This window comes from Heliangelus exortis, chromosome 2 (assembly GCF_036169615.1).
Source record: "Heliangelus exortis chromosome 2, bHelExo1.hap1, whole genome shotgun sequence".
Classification (NCBI taxonomy): Eukaryota; Metazoa; Chordata; class Aves; order Apodiformes; family Trochilidae; genus Heliangelus; species Heliangelus exortis.
In genome coordinates this window covers 22,218,892-22,239,068 of record NC_092423.1, presented here as the reverse complement: position 1 = coordinate 22,239,068, position 20,177 = coordinate 22,218,892, and the positions used below count along the sequence as shown (strand labels likewise).

Sequence of the window (20,177 nt, the reverse complement as noted above, 5' to 3'; positions counted from 1 at the left end):
AAGAAAAGAACCCTAAGACTAATAAGCTGTAAGTGCTTGGTTAGGAGAAGTATCAGAATCATTAAAGAGACAAAGTACCATTATCCCAGAATGAGAAAGATACAACAAAATCACTTGGAATTAAAGTCATACAATTTTAGATTAAAAACCTTCTGGCTGTGCCTAAGACAAAACCAGTGACAGTAGTTATACTCATGTTATCAGGTGAGTACTGTTTAACATGGGCAGATTCACTGTCTCTTGCAAACACTAGATCAAACATGGATGCTGGTGTGGATGCTTTTGTCAAACCTAATTCACTGAGCTGGGGGACACCAGCATTAGATAAAATGTTAATTGTCTATGTAACACAGAAGGTTACACTGAATCAAAAAATGGTTGTTATTTAAACTGTGGGAGAGTGTATGAATGTTACCACTTGCATACCTTTTGCTTATTCTTCTGAAAGCTCCTTAAAACAGACAAATGAAAAAAAGATCATGCTGTTTCATCACCATCTTTCCCAGAAGAGGTATGAGGAAAAAAAGTTAAGAGTTTCTTAAGTAGGTCACTCTAACACAAGCACAGAGTATATGTAAATAAAGATCCATGGAATTTCCCCGTAGCTATCTGGAGAGTAGTTTCAGCAATTGGTCCAAACACTGTTCCTGTCAGAGGTGTGCCAGGAAAAACAGTAAAAATAAATTTAGTGGAAAATAAAGTGACAAAAACTTCCTAGAGCAGGGCTGTTTAGTTTTTGGAAAATACATAATAATAAAATAAACTAATTAAATTCAATCTGTTACCTATGGCAGAAGCAGCAAGCTAAAAAGGGATCACAGAGCAAAAACTGGTTGCAGTGCTAATGTACTTGTGAATGTGCCTTAAATCCCTGTCTTGGATGTGATAAATGATTAAATAAGATTATTTCTGCTGAATATTCATGCTGCAATTAGTTGAATTATAGAAGCTCTACCAAAAGATTTTATGGATTAAATAAGTGGAAATATCCAGAGGGGAAAAAATAATCTTAGTTACAAGGAGGTAAAGAGATAAAGAGAAGTGTTCAAAGGCAGACAGAATCAGGGGTATCTGAACACTGTTGACACCCTGAGCTCTAACTCCATTGTCAGAAGAAAATAAAGTCACTCTCTTCGGACACAAAGTACTAATGCCTAGTGTATATCTACTCTGAAGACAACTTTTAAAATTAAATCATTAAGCCAGGACAATACCCCTTAACATGCCTCCATGTTTTATTACAGATCAGAGGGCAGGATTTGCAGAGAATTGCTTTCTGACTAGTTTTATTAATAGAGTTCATGAGGGAAACAAAATAAAGCAATTAATCCAAACTTACACCCTCTCCTCACTTACACCCCCTCCTCTGCCACTCATTTCTTAAAGAAGTCAAACTTCCAGAGGAAGCAGACTTCTTTATTTCCTAGATACAAAAAGCCTGGCCACTTGCCCAAGCATGAAGATAGGAATCTCTGATCTCTTCTTCCCATAAGGTTTTCAGCAGAGATCTTTGCATCATAAATCCCTGTGCAAAATAGGACTATGCAGGTGTGACTGACTGTGCACACCACCAGTGAAGAACTGGGGCCCCTTAAATTCAAGATAATGATGGTCATATAACCATCTTACATGTCATAACTACTATGAAGTTGGGTCTGCCCTGAATATGTTCACAGTTTTATTAGACCATGGCTTTTTTCCCCAATCTTTAAGATTTTCATTAGCCTCCACTCTAGAACATTATGAGAACAATAGTTTTAATCAATTTTAAGAAATATGTATGTGAAAGCCTGACAGGGCTATATAAGATTTGGAGGTACTATGCTTAAACTAAATCCTCAGAAAGCCATATTAGAGATTAGATAATAGGAAAGGTTATGAAAAACACCAGAAATTAACAAAGACCCACATACTGTGGATGAAAGCAGAAAAGGAAGAGTTATACAAACACCTTCACCCTGAAAAATGTGGAGATGATTGTGCTTATCCACAGCTTTGTTGGCTTCACAAGAGCTTTAGCCAGACCTGGGAGTCCACCCATTGATGGACACTGCCCAGACTGGGCTCTCACAACTGAGAACAGCTCCAAACTCCAAGGAAATTTTTTCTTGTAGTGTTTGCTGCCACCAACTGATCACTCTAACTTTTGCTTGAATAAAATTCAAAGGGAATCAGAAAACTTTACTCTAAACTTGTAGAGTGCTCTTAGACTGCTCAAGGCCAATTAATTCCTGGATGTAACATGTCAAGGATGTACAACACAGATGCAAGCCAGCAAGTGATTATCAGCATCTGTAAATATTCCTGGAGCAGCTAGATTATATAAAAATATTCACTGTTGTAAATTACAATATACACTTATCAGAACAGCAAAAAACCCCAGAGTTCTTCAGTTTTCTTTTTTTTTAATTAGCCCACTAGAGCACTCTAAATGTTTTGAAGCACAGTGTACAGCAACTGACAGCCCATCTGGTGTCTTAACTCCTTGGCTTTCTCATAAGCCCTATGCACAGTTTTGAGCAACATGCATGGATGCTTTGCTAAAAAGTGATGTGGAAATCTTATTTTATTTTCCTGAAAATTCTAATAATTTCACTGAAAGAATACGAAAGAATTGCCTATGATGTACATATTAATGTATGAAAGGATTGAGCTACAAAAGTGAACAAGAAAGAACTATCAATGTTAAAAAAAAAAAAAAACAAAAAACAAACAAACAAACAAAAGACAGAGAACAAGATATCCGACAAACCTGAGATAAGAACACCCTGTATAGCATCAGCTGTCCTGATAGCTGTGATACCATGTTCTGAAGCTCGATGGAGGATCCAGAGCTGTTCAGTCTGGAGAAGAGGAGGGCAAGAGGAGACCTTAACACTCTCTACAACTACCTAAAAGGAATCTGGAGAGATGGGTTTTGGTTTATTCTCCCAAGTAACAAGCAATAGAACAAAAGGAAATTGCTTCAAGTTGTGCCACAGATGGTTTAGACTGGATATTAGGAAACATTTCTTTACTAAAAAAGTTGTGAGGAACTGGAACAGGCTGCTCAGGGAAGGAACCCTGGATGTATTTAAAGATGCAGATGTAGTATTTAGGGATGTGATACAGTGGTTAGGTCAATAGTTGGACTTGAAGACCCTAAAGGTCTTCTCCATCAAAAGCAATTCTATTATTCTATTCCATAAAATATGAGTATGTCTTGATAATTTATTATACATATCTGGCTAATGATTATAGACTTTATTTTACTAATCATATGTAGATAGTGCTTAGTGAACAAAAAGATCGTTGCTTATTACATAATATAGAAACAGAGAGCAAAGAAATTTTCCCTGTGACCTAGTTCATACAAAATTTGTTGAAATGGAATACTTTAAGTTGCAGACTTACAGCTAAGTTTAGAAATTAAATCAATCTAGCTAGTTAGAACTATCATACCCAAACATTTAGATATTAGCCAAAAACATTAGAGTGGATTAAAAAAAAAATAGAAAATAGAAATAGAAAATAGAAAAACTGATACATAACCTCCTAAACCACTGCTAGATATTTACAAGGGCAGTTTGGCACACAGAATGGCTCAGGAATATTACAGTTCCTATTAGAGATAAGCACTGAGTCCAAAGTTGCTACTCCCACAGCAGGTTCCTGATGCTGTCTGCGTGGGCTCCATTTCTACATTTCCTAAGCTTTTATCTGTGTATGGTAAAAACCTGGTATAGGTCAGAAAGCCACCAAGCTGATGTGCCCGTATTAGAAGTACCAGTGTGACATCTGGTGGGCCCTTTTTGGCACAGCAACAAACCATCCTTCGGTCTTTAGCAACTCAGGACAGTCATAAGAAAAAACCAAAAGAAGCAAAAAAGCTAATATGATTAAAAGAGCATGGTCAATACATGTGGGGAAAAAAAAAAAAAAAAAAAAAAAAAAAAAAAAAAGCCACAGCAAGAGGAAATGTTTTGTTCACTGGTATTGGTTTAACAGTGTGCTCAAGTAGGCAGGCTAGAGATGATTTAGGCAAACTGGACACTCACAAAACCATGGACCCCAAATGGGATGCATTCACAAGTGCCGAGAAACCTGGGTGATGCTATTGCTAAGGCACTCTTCATCACCTTTGAAAGGTCGTGGAGGATATGTGAGGTGCCTGAGGACTGAAGAAAACCCAGTGTTACTCCAGACTTCAAAAAGGGCAAGAAGGACAACTCAGGAAACTACATGTCTCAGTTCCATCCCTGGTAAGCTGATGGAACAGTTCATTCTGGATGTCATCTTAGCATGTGTCAGAAAAGGAGCAGTCAACATGGATCCACCAAAGGGAAATGATGGTTGACCAATCCAAGAGTGTACAATGGCATGGCTGGCTGGGTAGATGAAAAAAGAACTATGGGTGCTGCCTACCTCGACTTCATCAAGTCCTTTGACACTGTCTTACATAAAATCCTCAAAGGTAAGCTTAGGAAGTCTGAGTGGACAGTGGGGTGTATGGAGAACTGGTTGAATGGCAGATGTCAGAGGGCTGTGATCAGCAGTGCAGTCTAGTTGGTGGCCTGTAGCTTGTGGTGTTCCCTGGGGATCAGTACTCAGTCCAGTCTTGTCAACATAGTAATTAACGAGCTGGATGAAGCAAAAGATTGTACCCTTGGCAAGTCTGCTGGTGATATACAACCAGGATGAGTGGCTGATAGGTCAGAAGAAAGTGGTACCATTCAGTAAGAGCTGGGTAGGCTACAAAGTTGGGTGGAGTGGAACTTAATTCCCTGCACATAGGAATACCCCATGCATCAGTACTAGTTAGTTGATCTAGAAAGCAGCTCTGTGGAGAAGGACCTGGGAGTTCTGGTGGACAGTGAGGTAACCATGAGCCAACAAAGTGCCCTTGTGGCCAGGTACCATTGGCCTTCAATGGTATCCTGGGGTGAATTAAGAGAAGTGTGGCCAGCAGGCTGAGGGAGGTCATCCTGCCCCTCTACTCTGCCTTAGTGAGCCCACATCTGGAATACTGTGTCCAGTTCTGTGCTCCCCAGTTCAAGAAAGACCAAGAACTTACTGGAGAGAGTCCAGCAGAGAGCTAAGAAGATTATTAGGGGACTGGAGCATCTCTTATTTGATGAATTACTTATAGACCTGGGTCTGTTCAGCTTGGGGAAGAGAAGACTGAGAAAGGATCTCATCAATGCTTACAAATACCTAAAAGGTGGGTGTCAAAAGGACAGGTCCAGACTCTTGTCAGTGGTGTCCAGCAATAGGACAAAAGGCAATGGGCAGAAACTGGAACTCAAGAAGTTCCATCTTAACATGATGAGAAACTTCTCTGAGGGTGACAAACCACTGAAACAGGCTTTCCAGAGATTGTGGAGTCTCCTTCTCTGGAAATATTGAAAATCCACCTGGACATGATCCTGTGCAACCTGTTCTAGGTGAATGTACTTCCAACCCCTAGTATTCTGTGATTCTGAGATTCTGTATGATAAAATTTTGTGACAGGAACTGCAAACAGATCTCATGTTGGCCACATATGTGTTGCAATATTTGAGGAATTTTCAACACAGATCCCATGTAGTAATAGAAGCAGTAACCAAAACAGGCGTCAAGAGGAGACATCATAATCGGGAAAGAGATATTTCACTGCAGGGTGGTGGCATGCTGAAATTTGTTATTTCCCCAAATGCTAGAAACTCCATTGCATCATTTGTGGTAGTGGGGCACTTGAACAATCAAATAAAAAGATAAACTTTATTTGCCTGGAGTAATTTATTTGCATGCTACCAGCCCAACACATTTTCCCAGTAATTCTGGGAAATTAGTTTCAGGCTACCTGAGAAAAAGTTAGTGCTCTAAATTCCTAGCTCAAGGGAACTTTGAAAAACTAATATACTTCAGCTCATGTATTAAAATAAAGGTGTTGCACAAATGAAAATTTAATTGAGAGAGCAAACAAGTGGGATCTTTTTCTTTAGCCAACAGATCATTTTCAGGCTTGGCCTCTTTTTTCATCAGGTATACATGGGCTTTTAAACAAATCATTCAGAAAATAGGAAGGGGAACCAGGAATACCCCCTTGTAGTTGGATACCCATGATATTCTTCAGAAGAATCAGGCTTTGCAGCACTTTCTATCTGCAACTGGTAGTTTCACAAGATAACACACCTTCCAGCCTGCACAACTTAGTCCTATCCTATCAGATAGTAAAGTAGCGTTATATATATTCTGATTTATATCAGAGCACATATGCTGACACATATGATTGTAAAAATGCTGCACAGAGGGGATTGGATGCCTTATTGCTGGACTTGTTCTGTGCTGCAATCATTTTATATGCACCTCATTTTCACACTCTGGCTTCTGTCCAGCAAAAAAAGTGCAGATCTGGATCCTGACCCCATGTTATTCAAAGGACTAAAGGAGCTTGCATGACTTGCATGTTTTAAATTACCCAAGTTTTCAGTAGTGAAGGTTCTGAAATAAGGGATGTGGAAAAGGAATAAAGATCAGTTTTAAAGTGATATGCAAAGTATGTAGAACTTACTGTAACAGGGCAACTGTAAACATCTTTTCCAAGTCACAGACAAGGATATCCTAGATATCCAGATATAATGTAATCACAACTTCAGTTAAACACCATTGCGAGAACTATATGATTGCAAGATCAAATGAGATCAAAGAAATTAATGTTGTTACTGAAAAAAAAAACCCACACATTTTAGCTTTATTTCTGTAAAGTTCTTGTGCCCGGGGAATATATATAGCACGATCTGCTATATTTATAATGAAACAGAAGTGGAAAGTTGTGCTACTGTGCTGCATTGAATAAAAGTTGCTTGTTAGCCTCAAAAATCACAATATCAAAACCTCAGTAGCTGTACCATCCACCAGTAAGGTTATCCTGTCTTAGGCCTTCAGTGATACTCTTGCTGATGTCCAGTGAGTGATAAGAAATTCCCACTATGCTGAACACACAGGAAACAAAGAAGGGAAGAACATAGTAAAGAAGTTGGTCACCCCTAAACCATCCCATAAAGAGGTTGGAGCTGGGAAGGAAAAGGTCTGGAATTTATATAGGGTTGCAGAAAATAGAGATAGCTCAAACTAGACAATCAAATTGATAGGAACTTCTGATCTCCACACTCTCTTTACCTATAAAGTAACAAAAATGCCTTCCCCCTGTCCTTGCAAGTACATTATTTGAGGATTCCAAGATAAAACTTGGCTGTTAAAGAAAATCCTTGTACAAAATAACTGACTGCAGAACTGACTATAAATAACATGCAGTAAATATGAAAAGAAAGGGTGTTGTAAAAAAAAAAAACCAACAGAAAATGCAGAACAGTTGAGCACCATTCATTCTGGGCATCAAGTGAGGCATTAAGATTTATGGTCTGTAGTGTATTTACCTTTACAGTATTTGAACTTATGCTTATCAAGTTATAACAACTAAAAGGGTAAGGAGATTAATTTTTTTTGTCCCTCCTTAAGTAATATACTCATTCTCAAGTTTTTACCCCCTCAGATGTTCTAAGTAAACACTTCAGGAAATTCGACCTTTACACTTTAAGTCCCTGCCTCCCGCCTAGCTTCTTTTATTGCAGTTCTGGAAAGGACAAATTACACACCCTGCTTGCCAGGAAAGCAGGATGCCTCAGCATGCTGCCACCAAGCTTCCAGCCACTACACCAGATGGGAACATAACTGGCAGCACGGAGTGGCTCAAGGCTCTCAGTTCAGGGTGGCTGAATTCCCACATTGTCTGTGAGCTCCTGTCGGGATTAAATGTACCAAGACTTATTGTGTGCTGAGGGAGGGAAGACACAGTGTGCAAGCAGAAAGTGTGCAGCTTGTAATGGGGTTGGATGCCAGCCTTTGGTTTACTGTGAATAAGTGTGGTACATAGAATTAACATAACTTGTGGTCCAATTTTAAAGTAGCTGTAGCTCAATTTTTATTTATTTTTTAACATTCTAGTACAAAAGGATAGCAAAAGGATAGCAAAAGCTATGGAAGGCAAACTGCACACATGATTTTTATTTTCTAAGCAAAATTATTTTACTTGGGTCTTTTCTTTGGAAAATATAACAATTATCTCAGAAAACAAAACAAAATAAACAAACAAAAAAACCCCACAAAACCAACCAAAAAAGCAATAGCACTAGCATTGTGTTGCACACTGCTTGACTTCAGTCTTCCCACTAGAGGGACGACATAGTCTTTGAGCTTCAAAATCAGTATCTATTTATTATACACAGATTTCCTACTGTATTTCTAATGCTATCATCTTATTGTAACCTAAAATGATACCGAAGTTCAGTAGCCCTTCAGAAGTAGACATGTACTTGCTAATCTCCTCAAACATTCCTACGGAGCCCTCCTTTCTTTGGATAAAAACTGAATAAACAAATGCACCAGTGCAAACAAAAGCCTACGCAACAAACCATATAAAATACATCACTACTGAGTGCAGAGTTCATTGCCAGTAACCTTAGTAGAAGCACTGCAAATGCAGGATGACTTGGTATTTATGCTGAGTTCAAGTACAGAAAAAAAACAAACTCATGAAGCATGCCTATCTTTTATATATAGCTACAGTTGTACAGTTCTTCTATCCTTACCTCTTAACTTGTTTACACCTTATCTGTTTTTCTCACTAATGCAGTTTAAAAATCTTCCCTATTACCTTTAAGCTATTGGCCAGACCTATAGATTATTTGATACTTCACTTATCGCTATGTAATAACTCCTCAAATGTTATCACTTATTTCTTTGCCACTTGCTTTCAATATTCCCAGTCTTTCATATGCTTATCACCATATCTTCTTTTTAATCTGGAAGGCTTCTTGCCCAGACACTAATATACATACTCTTAGAAGCTGCAGCAGTGTGTCTCCATTAACCTATACTGCACATAGATTAAGTCTGGCAAATGAAACTGTTTGACTGCGTAAGTTTTAAATCAACAGGTGCTTACTCAAATACTTGTCAGATACGTATTTATGAAGCTGAAAAGCTAGCCAGATTTACTAGCTTCTCAGCTGCCTTGAAAAGATGGCCTTTGTATATGCTATCCTGTGATACAAAGCCATTAAGTAATAATTTGCCTCTTTCACTAGCAACTCTATTAAATATTACATCTCACAGAACACCATAGCACTTGTTTTCCAGTCACTGGAGCAGCAGGCCGGGGATGAGCCGGGACCACCACCTCTGCTGCCAGGGACGATGTCACCGGGATTCCCTCGGCGGCTCGCCCAGGCCAACAGCCTCCAACCCGGCTGTGCGATGGCGATCGCGGCGGGACCGACCCGCAGCTCCGACACGGGCGGGCCCTGAGGCAACGCCGCACCGCCCCGTTGCTGTGGGGAGGAACAGCCGCCTCCGGGCCGGCGGCCTGTACCACCCCGGTGCGGGGGACGGGGTGGGTGGGATGGGGTCGTCTCTCAGCTCCCGGAGGCACTGCCTGGCGCTGCCCCATTGCCCCGGTGACACGAGTCAGCCGCTTGCCCCGCACAAGTGCCCGGCAGAGCTTCCAGCCTCGGCCCCTTCCTGAGCTCGTGTCCCGTCCCGGTCCCCGCTTCCTGGCCGAGTGGTTGCGGCCGGGCGAGGCCGGGCCGGCAGGGGCAGGAGCAGCTGGCGGTGCCGGTGCCAGCCGAACATGGAGTTTCCTGGGCAGCAGGCGCCCGGCGGCGGTTACTACCAGGGCGGGGTGAGCGGGGGCTGAGCCCGGGTGGCGGGGGCTGACGGGGCGCGGCAGCGCTGAGCCGGGGCTCGGTTCCGCCACGGCGGCCGGCATCCCCGTTGAGACGGGGGCGATGGCGCCGGAGGCGGAGGCGATGGCTCCTGAGGCGGGGCAGCCACTTCCCGGCTGCGGTGAGGGGCGCCCCTAGGGCCCTATCCGGCCCGCTGTGTCCTTGCTCAGCCGGGGGAGATCCGGCGGAATTTGGGGGCCGCGGGGGAGGCGGGGATGGCTTTGCGGGTCCCTGAGCGGAAAAGGGGGCGGGAAGCTTCCCGGATCGCGAAGGGGAAATGATGAGAGCTGCGTTAGGCGGGGCTCTGCCCGGCCCTCCTCGCATCCCGCCCAGCCGCTCCCCTCGGGTTGTGCTGCTGGAGCCGCTCCGGAGCTGCTCGGGGCTCCGCCCGCGGGAGGGGAAGCAGAGGGGAGAGGGGTGCCCGGGCGGGGCTGCGGGGGCTGAGAGGGCTGAGGGTCACTTGTGCGGGCGCAGGTCCCCGTCGAGCCGGCTCCCAGCACCCTTCCCAGGGTCTGGTGTCTAACACCTAAGCGGCTTCGAAGAGCTTGACTTCTTTTTTCCTGACGAAACTCTGGCCATCCACAAAACGGCACATTCTTGTCTCGGGAAAAAATGGGTACAGGCAGATTATTGTCTAACAGATTATTGTTCACCTGAGTCAATAGGACTAATTGATGGCATTCCATGATTTTTCACTTAGGAATCAATTTTGTTTAAAAATTTCCGTGCTTTATCCATGTTTCTCCAAGTATTTTCCTAGAGATTTATCTTGGTTAACTTTTTTGAAGCAGAAAGAAAAATCTGCAGTGCCTCGATAGGCTTCAGAACCCCGTTTTTCTGCTGTAGTAGACTAAAATTCAGACCTCATGAGATACACCATACTCTATCTAGATGATATTTAGGTTGCTCATATGCAGTTTTTGGCTTAAATTATGGTGACCGTGTATTGATACATATACCAATATTGTGTCTTGGGGAAGAGAGTATTGGGGTTTTTTAAAGAATTTTTTTTGTTTGGTTTGTCTTATTTGCATGGTTCGAATATAAAAACACACGTTGATTCTTAAGTACAAACACTGCAGTTTCTTAACTGAATCATGGATTTAAATGTAATTTCCTTGGTTTCTAAAGTATGGAGGAGCTCCCGGAGGACCAGCATTCCCTGGACAAGCTCAAGATCCTTTGTATGGTTATTTTGCTGCAGTAGCTGGGCAGGTAAACTTATAAAATGTTATTTATTCCTTGGATTTTTGGGGTGATTTGGTTGGTTTTTGTTGGATTTTTTTTGATTTGTTTTTTTCTGGGGAATAATGTCTACCTTAGCTTTTGGAGATATTTTTAGTTAGGTAAACTTATTTCAAGTTTTGAAAAAAAAAACAACCAAACAAAAAAACCCAAGCCCCGGAACAGTTTCGCTTGGCCTATTTGCTGTATATATACATATATATATATATATATATATATGTATAGCTGTATAGGCACAGTACAATTTGTTAGATGCTGTTAGTTTCTATATTGTATGTGTGTAAGTGCATACACACATGTATGCATGTGGGTGCTGTATTTTTTGCAGAAGTATATAAAGGGATTGTATTGTTAACATGAGGTGTTTGAATTGTGGCTCAGCTCTGGGTTGGGCAATGCTGTCAGTTTCAGGAGGAAGAAACCAGAAAGAATGTGAAACATGGGCTGTGGAGATGGCCTTGCTAAGAGCAGGAAATTGAGTATTAAGTGATAATCACATGATTTTAATAGACTCAAATGGAAAAGGAGTCTTGAGCTGTGCCAGTCTCTGGGTTTGCAGGTAGGATAGAGTGACCAAGTGATTATTTTTTTAGAGGAAGTGATATTCACTACTTTGAGTTAGGCCTTTCTTTTTTCCTCTCTCATTCTGTGCTGCATGTTTAATTTCTTTCCTGTGGCATAATATTTTTTTGTATGATTGTGGATGTTACTAGAAATAAGTAGTTCTTAAATGATATTACAAAGTTCAGGAGCAAATAAGTTAGGTGCTTTTTTTAGTTGAACTGCTTAAGTTCTACTTAAAAAAAAAAGAAACCAAGCATCTTTTGGGTAACGTTAAATATGATTACAAATCATGCTTTTCTGTCTTCCTGCCTGTTTTAAAGTTATACAGATCCTGCCTTTGTTTCAGAAGGCACAAAGGCTTTGAAGAGATTTGCTGATTAATATGCATGGCTATTTCAAATCTCTTTCTTCTTTTGAATTTTCCTGTAAGTGTAAAGTTTTAAATACCTCTGTATAGCTAGACTGATGGAATTGATTGGAAGCAATTTGGCTTTAACTGCCATTGATTTTATATAGAATCCAGACACTGATCTTTTTTTCAGAGCTTGTCAAGTATCACTTAATCATATTAAATGACGCTTATCCTATAAATAGTGATACTTCATTTCTGAAAATTACCTGGCTGAGCCATTCCCACAATGCCATTTACTAGCATATCTCTGTTCTTCAAAAAAAAAAAAAAAAAAAAAAAAAAGAAGGAAAAAATCATGGCTTGGCTTCATGAATGAAGATTTCAGAAGGGCTCTCTCTCCCCACGCTTGCTGCAAGGGTGCTGATGGCTGATAAGGCCAATGTGGGACAGGCAGTGCAGCTGCAAAAGGCCCTGCAGAAAGCCTCCTGTGAGACTGGGAACAGCCAAGGCACGGTGCTTTCTGAGCTGTCTTTTCTCCTGCAGACTGATTCCATGTATGTTCTCAAAGGAGGCAGCAGTGTTATGGATGGTGTCTCCATGTCTCCTGACTGGAGGCCAGAGTGGAGCACTGCATGGCAGTCAATATGGACAAAGCTGAGTGGTTGTTTCAGGGAGTCCCTGTATCTCCTCTCTGGGCAAGTTCACCACAGAGCAGAATCTTAGGGAGGTGGTGATCCTCCATCCTGGAGACATGCCCTGCCCAGTGCAGCTGTGTCCCCGAATTAGGTCCTTGAATTAGGTTAAATTATACTCAAATTCTCTGTGAATCAAACTTCATGTTGGGTATGTGAGGAATGTGGCCTACAATTACCAGCTCCACTTTTGACTGCTCATTGCTTTCCATGAATTGGCAGCTACTTTCCCTATTGGACCCTGAGCAGGATGCATTGGAAGTGAGTCATTTTCCAAACCATGCAGATAGGTATCTTTTCTGGGTTTGTTTTGCTTTTCTTTCAAAGTTCTTTGCTTTCTGCTTTTGTTTGTTCTGGTAATTACTTACTATTTAAGAAAAACAGGTTGGTTTAGATTTGTAAGACCTAAAGTCTTAAGGAGAGCGTATGTATGACCTGGATTCTAGGTTTCCTACAGTTTCCTACAGCAGCAGTGAGATCATAAATATATAATCTAAAGTGAATACAACACCCACTAAGCTAAAATTAGTACTTTAAAAAAAATTTCTATCTTTCCTTGATTTTGTGCCTTGGTTTCTATGTAGCTGGCTTTCAAATATACATTACCAATATTTAATGTGGATTTGTTTGGAGTTTTTTTAAGCTTAGAGTGAACCTGCCATCCTGTACATCACTAGATTGGGAAGCTAATGCATATTACAAAAATATTAACTAAAGAAGCATCATAGCAGATACGGGTTCTAAAAGGCAGTTTCTGTCATACAGCAGACAGGTAAACACTTGTTTCTTAAAGGGGTAACTAATGCCACTGAGAAGGACATGGGCACTGGCAATAACAAGCCTGGGAGAGGGAATTAAAACAGTAGCTGATTAGCTGATTCATCTTTTGTTATCGAAAGGATGGACAAATAGATGCTGATGAGCTACAGAGATGTCTCACCCAGTCAGGGATTGCAGGAGCATATAAACGTAAGTTAATGATTTAAATAAACAAAAAAAAACCCAACCCTAAAGCATAATAATACTTATTATACCATCTACTAGAAAATGCGTGTAGTTGTGCTTTTTTTACAATTAGGGGGGAGGAGGGGGTGTTTACATGGTGGAAGGGCTTTCTTTTCACATGGGATACCTTGAAATGTAAATTCTGTGCATTCAGTTCTGTGCATGAGACTTCCCTTCTCAGTCTCCTCAGTTACCTGCTGCTGAACAGTAAACTCTTTTGTTTTGTAATACACAGGTAATTCCAAAAAAGGTGTTTTGCTTTATTTTAAACTGAGTTTTGATATTGACCAAAAAGTTCTGTGGCAGGACTCCTCTATGGGGATACCTACAAAATCAAGCTTCTGAGTAAAATCAGCTTCCTTGAGTGTAGTCTTTGGTGAAATATAAATGGCCACTTGGTCTGAAACCCAAAACCTTTATGGATTGAGATAAGAGCAAATTAATTGAAATATAACTTAAATTGCCTCCAGATTGCCTGCTGTCAGTTTTTCTAGCAAGTAATGATTAAAAGCTCATGTTTGATCAAGATATGGTATCTTGGTCTGCAGTGGAAGCAGTTATATAGTATTTCACACATTATAATATCACTATATAACAAAAAGTAATTTAAAATGTGTTTAGAGAAACAAAAATGTAATTATTATAACTTATTTTTCCTTTTTCTAATTTAAACAGCTTTCAACTTAGAGACTTGCAGACTCATGATCTCAATGCTGGATGTATCCTTTACTGTGAAACTTTTTTGTATTATGTAAGGAAAGATGAGAGGGTACCCAAAATTTGGTAAATGCTTTGTAATTCCCATTCAACTCTTACTTTATAAATATTATGATAATTACAATTCAGGAACCACAAAATTCCATTCTTACTGATTTTACTGGATGAAATAATAAATGAGGTACCTCTCAGTGACTGATCTTCTTACAAGTGGCATCCCTCAAAGCCTAGGGGATTTTTTCTGCATTGACTGTGGACAAGTCAGGTCTGGCAGCCCAGAACAGTTTTGTGGAAATGGCTTGTTGTGCTTCTGAAATTGGACCCCATTGGAGATATTCTTTCTAATAGGCTAAATATTAGTTCCACACATTCTGAATACAGTCTTAAGTCCCTAAATCCTGTTCCCTGAATGAATGAGGTTTGAGTAGCTAATGGGGTGGTATATGGCATTCAGCAGTAGAACCTATGGAAGACTTAGGTCTACTGTGCAAGGTTGGAGGTCTTTGAGATTTTTTGTCAAAACATAAATTGTCATATTCAAATAAAAATAAATATTAAAATATTTGAATATGACAGCCCTTTCAGTTTAATTCGTGCTTATTTTCTTTTTTAATGGGCTATCAGCTCACCTTGAGCTATCTGCTGAGAATGTGAGACAGCTGATATTATTCTTAGTAAAAGAAATTTTCCGTTTGGCCTCTGTTTTCATTTTCCTTATGTATTTTATTGTTAATACACTACGGCAGGTAAGAGAGAAGCTTGTAAACTAAGTTTAGTTCAGAAAAAGTAAGCAGTTTTATCCTGTTTCACTAAGAAGAAATAAGGAGAGTAAGTTCTTTGACCTTTTGTTTTGGGCGGTAGCATTATTTCTTTGCAGGGGGATGCTGTAGTTAGTTTTTTAGTAGAAAAAAGAATAATAGTAAAATGTTGTTTATATTGACATTCAAGAAATAGTTTTTAACTGCAGGTTATAAAAATATAAATTTCTGTTGAAGAGAGGGCATTTTTACTTTTTAAATTAAGAAACATTTTTCTTACCTTTGGAATCAGAGGGATATGTCTGGCACACTGGGATTTAATGAGTTTAAAGAACTCTGGGCTGTAGTCAATGGCTGGAAACAACACTTCATGAGTTTTGACAGTGACAGTAGTGGCACAGTAGATCGTCAAGAACTGGAGAAAGCCTTGATGAATATGGGTAAGCAGTGAAATGTTCTTGCTCTGACACTGACTTACAGCATTTCCCACTACCAGCTATCGTCCTGCAGTAACTGATACATGATATTTGCCATTAAAAATATGTTGGATTCTCTTAGCTTACCTGTTTTTTCAATGCAAACTTTTTATTTTCAAATAGGATTTAGGCTGAGCCCACAGGCAGTGTCTGCAATCACAAAGCGATACAGCACTCATGGAAAGATTGGATTTGATGATTACATTGCCTGCTGTGTGAAACTCAGAGCTCTCACTGGTATGATGGATTATAGCCTTGTTACTGTCATCCCCATAATATATTTTTATTTACTAAAATATTATTTGTTATTTCAAGTTCAACTTTAACTTTATCTAACATAAAATGTTTTTCCTTCAATAAGAAAACAGGCAGAACTGGAACAATTATATATTCTGATTTATTAAAATTCCCATTGAAAAATAGACTTGAAAATAATGCAGGCTTATTCCAGAGACTAGAGGAGTTATGTTATTAAAATTGGGAAGCTGTATTTATCAACAGAACATAAAGGGTTGTTTATGATACATATGAACATGAAGAATGGAAAATTAAGTCTTGGTGTGTGACTTGGGGAATTTCATGAAAGTACAATGCATTTTTAAAATTTGGATTAACCGTAATTCTCCTGACCTGGTTTCTGTTTTGTTTTCTTAATTATTTTTTTCAGACTGTTTTAGAAGAAGGGATACATCTCAGCAGGGATTTGTGAACTTCCAGTATGATGATGTAAGTGAACTTTAAGGAATGTGTTAAAGTTACAAGGTAAACTAAAGAAAATCTTAAAACTGAAGACAAACAGTAATGATCTGAGTTTGTGCCTGTGTTCCCTATGCTTTTAGTGGTACCTGAGAACACAAAGGTTCTGGGTTTTTTTGAGCATTGTCTCAAAAAGTTTTCATCTGCTTTATAGAGGTCTACAAAAATTTTTTGTGCATTTTTGTCTGGACTTCTTCCAAGTGTGGTTCAGAAAGATCTAAGAGGCTACATTGCCTGAGAACTTGACTTTCTGTGACTATTTTTTTTCTTCTTTTGTTTTAAGACTTGGTAAGCATTTTTCCAGGGAAGGTTAGAGGTACAGTGGGGACAGATGCAAATCCGTCAGGATTGTAGACCTTGGCTTTCTGGCCACATCCCTGCAGGAGAAGGCAAACATGAGATTCCAGTATTTCTGACTTTTGTTGTTATTAAGGAGATGCTTTGTTTTAGTGAACTATTAGCTAATTTTCATATATAGTTTCAAAGTTTGGCTGCTCATGGACTGATTTTGTTTACAAAAAAGAGTAGTAACAATGGGGACTTAAGAAGAAAAAGTGAAAACTTGTTCTCTACTGTACATCTAATAAGCATTTGTTCTTTTTTCAGTTCATACAGTGTGTTATGAGCATCTAAACCAAAAGGAAGGAAGCTGTTGGATGATCATTGTTAACATTCCAGTTTGTATTTTGCTTTGCCAATCTTCCATTGATTGTGTATTTCAGTATGGGAAATCACGTATTTTATGAGTCTATAGCCTTACACACTTGCATTTTTTTAGTTTTGATAATGACTATAAATTACTCATATACTGTCATATTTAACTTTCAACCTGTAACTATTAAAAATGTTTTTATTTTCATAAACTTGCAGTTCAGTATGTATAACTCAAATTATGCAGATTGCTAGATTTTGTAATGTGTTTACTTTTTTCCTGTAATTCACTAAAACCAGTTTCTGGAGTGCAACTTTTTCTGTCTTGCACAGTATCATGTGTATGATATAAAATGATATATATTCTTTTGTCTTTGACAGCATAAGACGTGTATAAACTGAAAGAGCTTTTGGAATAATCATTTTGCACTGGTTTGTTAGAACATCAGTAAGTTTATGTTGCTTATTTTGAAGCTATTTTTAAAATGAAGTCTGTGACACCATGCACTAAGCTCAAGACTACCTGTTACAACTTCAGGGATGCAACAAAACATAGCAAGCTCTTCTCACAGTGTGTTCTTTCACAGGAGAGGCTTTTGTTCCAGTAATATTCTTGCTCTGTGTAACTATATAAAACACTTTTAAACATCTAAAAAATACACTGTGTCAGTTTATACATGAACTTTCCCCTTAACAATGAATTTCTAAGCTAACAGACTTGAATTACATGTTTCAGTCCCCTCCACTTCAAACCACCTATCCTTCCTCAGGATGACAATTAATATACAAGGGCCAAACCCCAGTTTGAAAAATTCTTGTCTTCTTGCTGTTTCAGATCACAGCAGCAATTGCCATTTTTTTTAAAATACCCATTAAAACAGATACAGAAAGACAAAAAATTTGCCTAAGATTTCTTAGCAGGGAAAAAGCTCTTTTGTTTGGTGGGGTTTTCTGGTAGTTTGGGTTTGTGTTTTTTTTTTTTGAAAAGACTGACAATGTATAGAAAGGGGGAGCTCTGTGGAGGTAGTTCAGACTTTTTTCCAATTAAGTAAGTTAATGAGACATTAGTTAATTTTGGTCAATTCCATCTACCACAGAGGAGTAGTAATTCTTCTTTTGGTAGCCTTGTTAGCACAAAATTCCAGAATGATAAATGGAGTATATTTCTTAAACTAGTGGTTTAGAGCACTTCTGGGAATGAGTCTAGGCACTAAGGATTGTATACAAAACCTTGCATGCATGTATATAGATATCTGTATATGTCACTGGACAAACAACAGTTAATCCTCAGAGCAGAAATCTTGCTTGAAGCTACTGTTTTACATCCCAGCTTGCTAAGAATATTGTAAAATCCATGTCTCTAGTTTCTCTGCTATCAGTCCAACTCTGGTCTCACCTGAAGAAGCAACTAGTACTTATTACTTAACGTTCAAAATCCTTTGCATGGTTCTTCTAGTTTTGTTTCAGCAGGTAGTTCTTTCTGCCCTCAAAAATTAATCTAAAGGCATAGACATGATTATACTTCCACATTCTGCTATTTGGGAACAGTCCTTTTGCACATAATGTTGGGAAACATATGGAATGTTACACAAAGTATTTTCAACACAATGACCAAAGTCTATAAAGGTTTCTTTGACTGAAGTAGCCAACATCTGTTCTGCTGTAGTTCAAAACCTGGACAGCTGATGAAATTTGTAAATGGAGTATCCAGCAAAGGCTGTTTGCCCTGTAAGGCTTTGATCAGACCATTTTGCATAAATGCAATATTAATCCTTACGTGGTCACCCCTACCCTAAAAAGAATGAGCCATCTCTACCAAAATGCTCATTACCCACACAATGTTTCTCATACTTTTGCTTAATTGTGTTTCTTGTCTTCCACTGGCTTTTGCTGGGATGGAATTAAATCTTATTTATGGCAGCCTGGAGTGTGCTGTGTTTTAGATTTGTTACTGAAACAGTGTTGGTAACAGCCCAGTGCATTTGTTACTGCTGAGCAGTGTTTCTCCAGCATCAGGTGTATCTTTGCTTCTCACTCTCTGACCTCAGTGAGTAGGCTGAGGGGGGGCAGGAGGCTGAGGGGAAAGGCACCAGGGACAGCTGACCCAAATTAATCAAAGGGATGTTCTGTACCACAGAATGTCATGATCAGCAGCAGACCTTGGCCAGAGGGCAAGGAGTCTCTCCAAAGTACCTGTTGTCTGGGGTCTGGTCAGGCATTGGTTTGCTGGTACAAGGTAGAGCATGGGGGGGGGGTTTTGTTGTTTTTTTTTTTTGTTTGGTTGGTTTTTGGTTTTTGATCTGCAGTTTTTTACCTTTGCCATTCCAATTCTTCACCTACCACAGGACTCTAACAACTAATGAAAGACCATCAGGCAATAATGAACATAGCATTCCTATAGGTAAGCATAACTTAACTGATCTGAGCCTCCCCTAGAAGTTCCACATGGTTCTACAGGTATGGAGTTCTGCAATACATTCTGAGAATTAGTGCTGAGAATAATATGCAGGGGTAAAATTGCACCAAAAAAAAAAAAAAAAAAAAAAAAAAAAAAAAAAAAAAAAAAAAAAAAAAGCTTGGCTTGAAAAATGTGTTCAGCTTATTTTGGATACTTGGGGGGTTTGTTTTTTGTTTTTTGGTTTTTTTTTTGTGGTTACTTTTTCTTTTTTAATTGGGCAAAACAGGTGTCTGGAGCAATGAAAGAAGAGGACGAAACAAACCCAAGTCTTTTCCAGTTTATTTCCCCAGGCTAAATTACAGTTTTGGCACCAGCCAGGTGCCAGTAGTAAAATGCTGCAAGAATCACAGGGTTTTTGTCAGAGATCTTCTTGTAAACACAAACCAAAGAAAACTGGAAAACAAACTGCTCCAAAACCAGGAATAAATTCTAGCTTACCCGAAGGAAAACAATAGCTTTTTATTCTCCATAGGTATTTCAGAAATCCACAGTAGTCACAGTGACTTGATAGGACAAATCTTTCATGTTTAGACATAAATTAAGACAAATAGAGTTGCTAATGAGTGACTGTAGGGATTGCTGCCCTCCCAGTTAAGAGCAGATTCAGTGGGCGATATGAATATGCAAGTTACCTGCTTTAGGAAAACTGTAACTTGGACTTAAAGGTTTATCTTTTCCAAAAGGCATACCAGGAAGGATGGTTATATGATTACTAAGTGAGGTGACTGCTCCTGACCTTTGTGCAAACATCCAGGCATAG

General features: G+C 39.4%; 1 protein-coding gene across 5 annotated transcripts; it reads left to right on the top strand.

The window, feature by feature from the left end:
* Positions 1 to 9,549: 9,549 nt before the first annotated feature.
* Positions 9,550 to 18,879, top strand: SRI (sorcin). 5 transcript variants are annotated; one of them, XM_071735183.1, is made up of 9 exons: positions 9,550 to 9,700; positions 10,875 to 10,958; positions 13,496 to 13,565; positions 14,277 to 14,320; positions 15,369 to 15,516; positions 15,676 to 15,789; positions 16,220 to 16,278; positions 16,915 to 16,985; positions 17,434 to 18,879. In XM_071735183.1, the coding sequence occupies exons 1-8, from the start codon at positions 9,650 to 9,652 to the stop codon at positions 16,939 to 16,941; spliced, it is 597 nt and encodes a 198-aa protein (XP_071591284.1). In that variant the 5' UTR covers positions 9,550 to 9,649; the 3' UTR covers positions 16,942 to 16,985; positions 17,434 to 18,879. The 5 variants fall into 5 exon arrangements, with proteins under 5 accessions (XP_071591284.1, XP_071591283.1, XP_071591286.1 ...); XM_071735182.1 differs by having other exon boundaries at positions 16,915 to 18,879; XM_071735186.1 differs by lacking the exon at positions 9,550 to 9,700 and adding an exon at positions 10,092 to 10,359 and having other exon boundaries at positions 16,915 to 18,879.
* Positions 18,880 to 20,177: the final 1,298 nt, after the last annotated feature.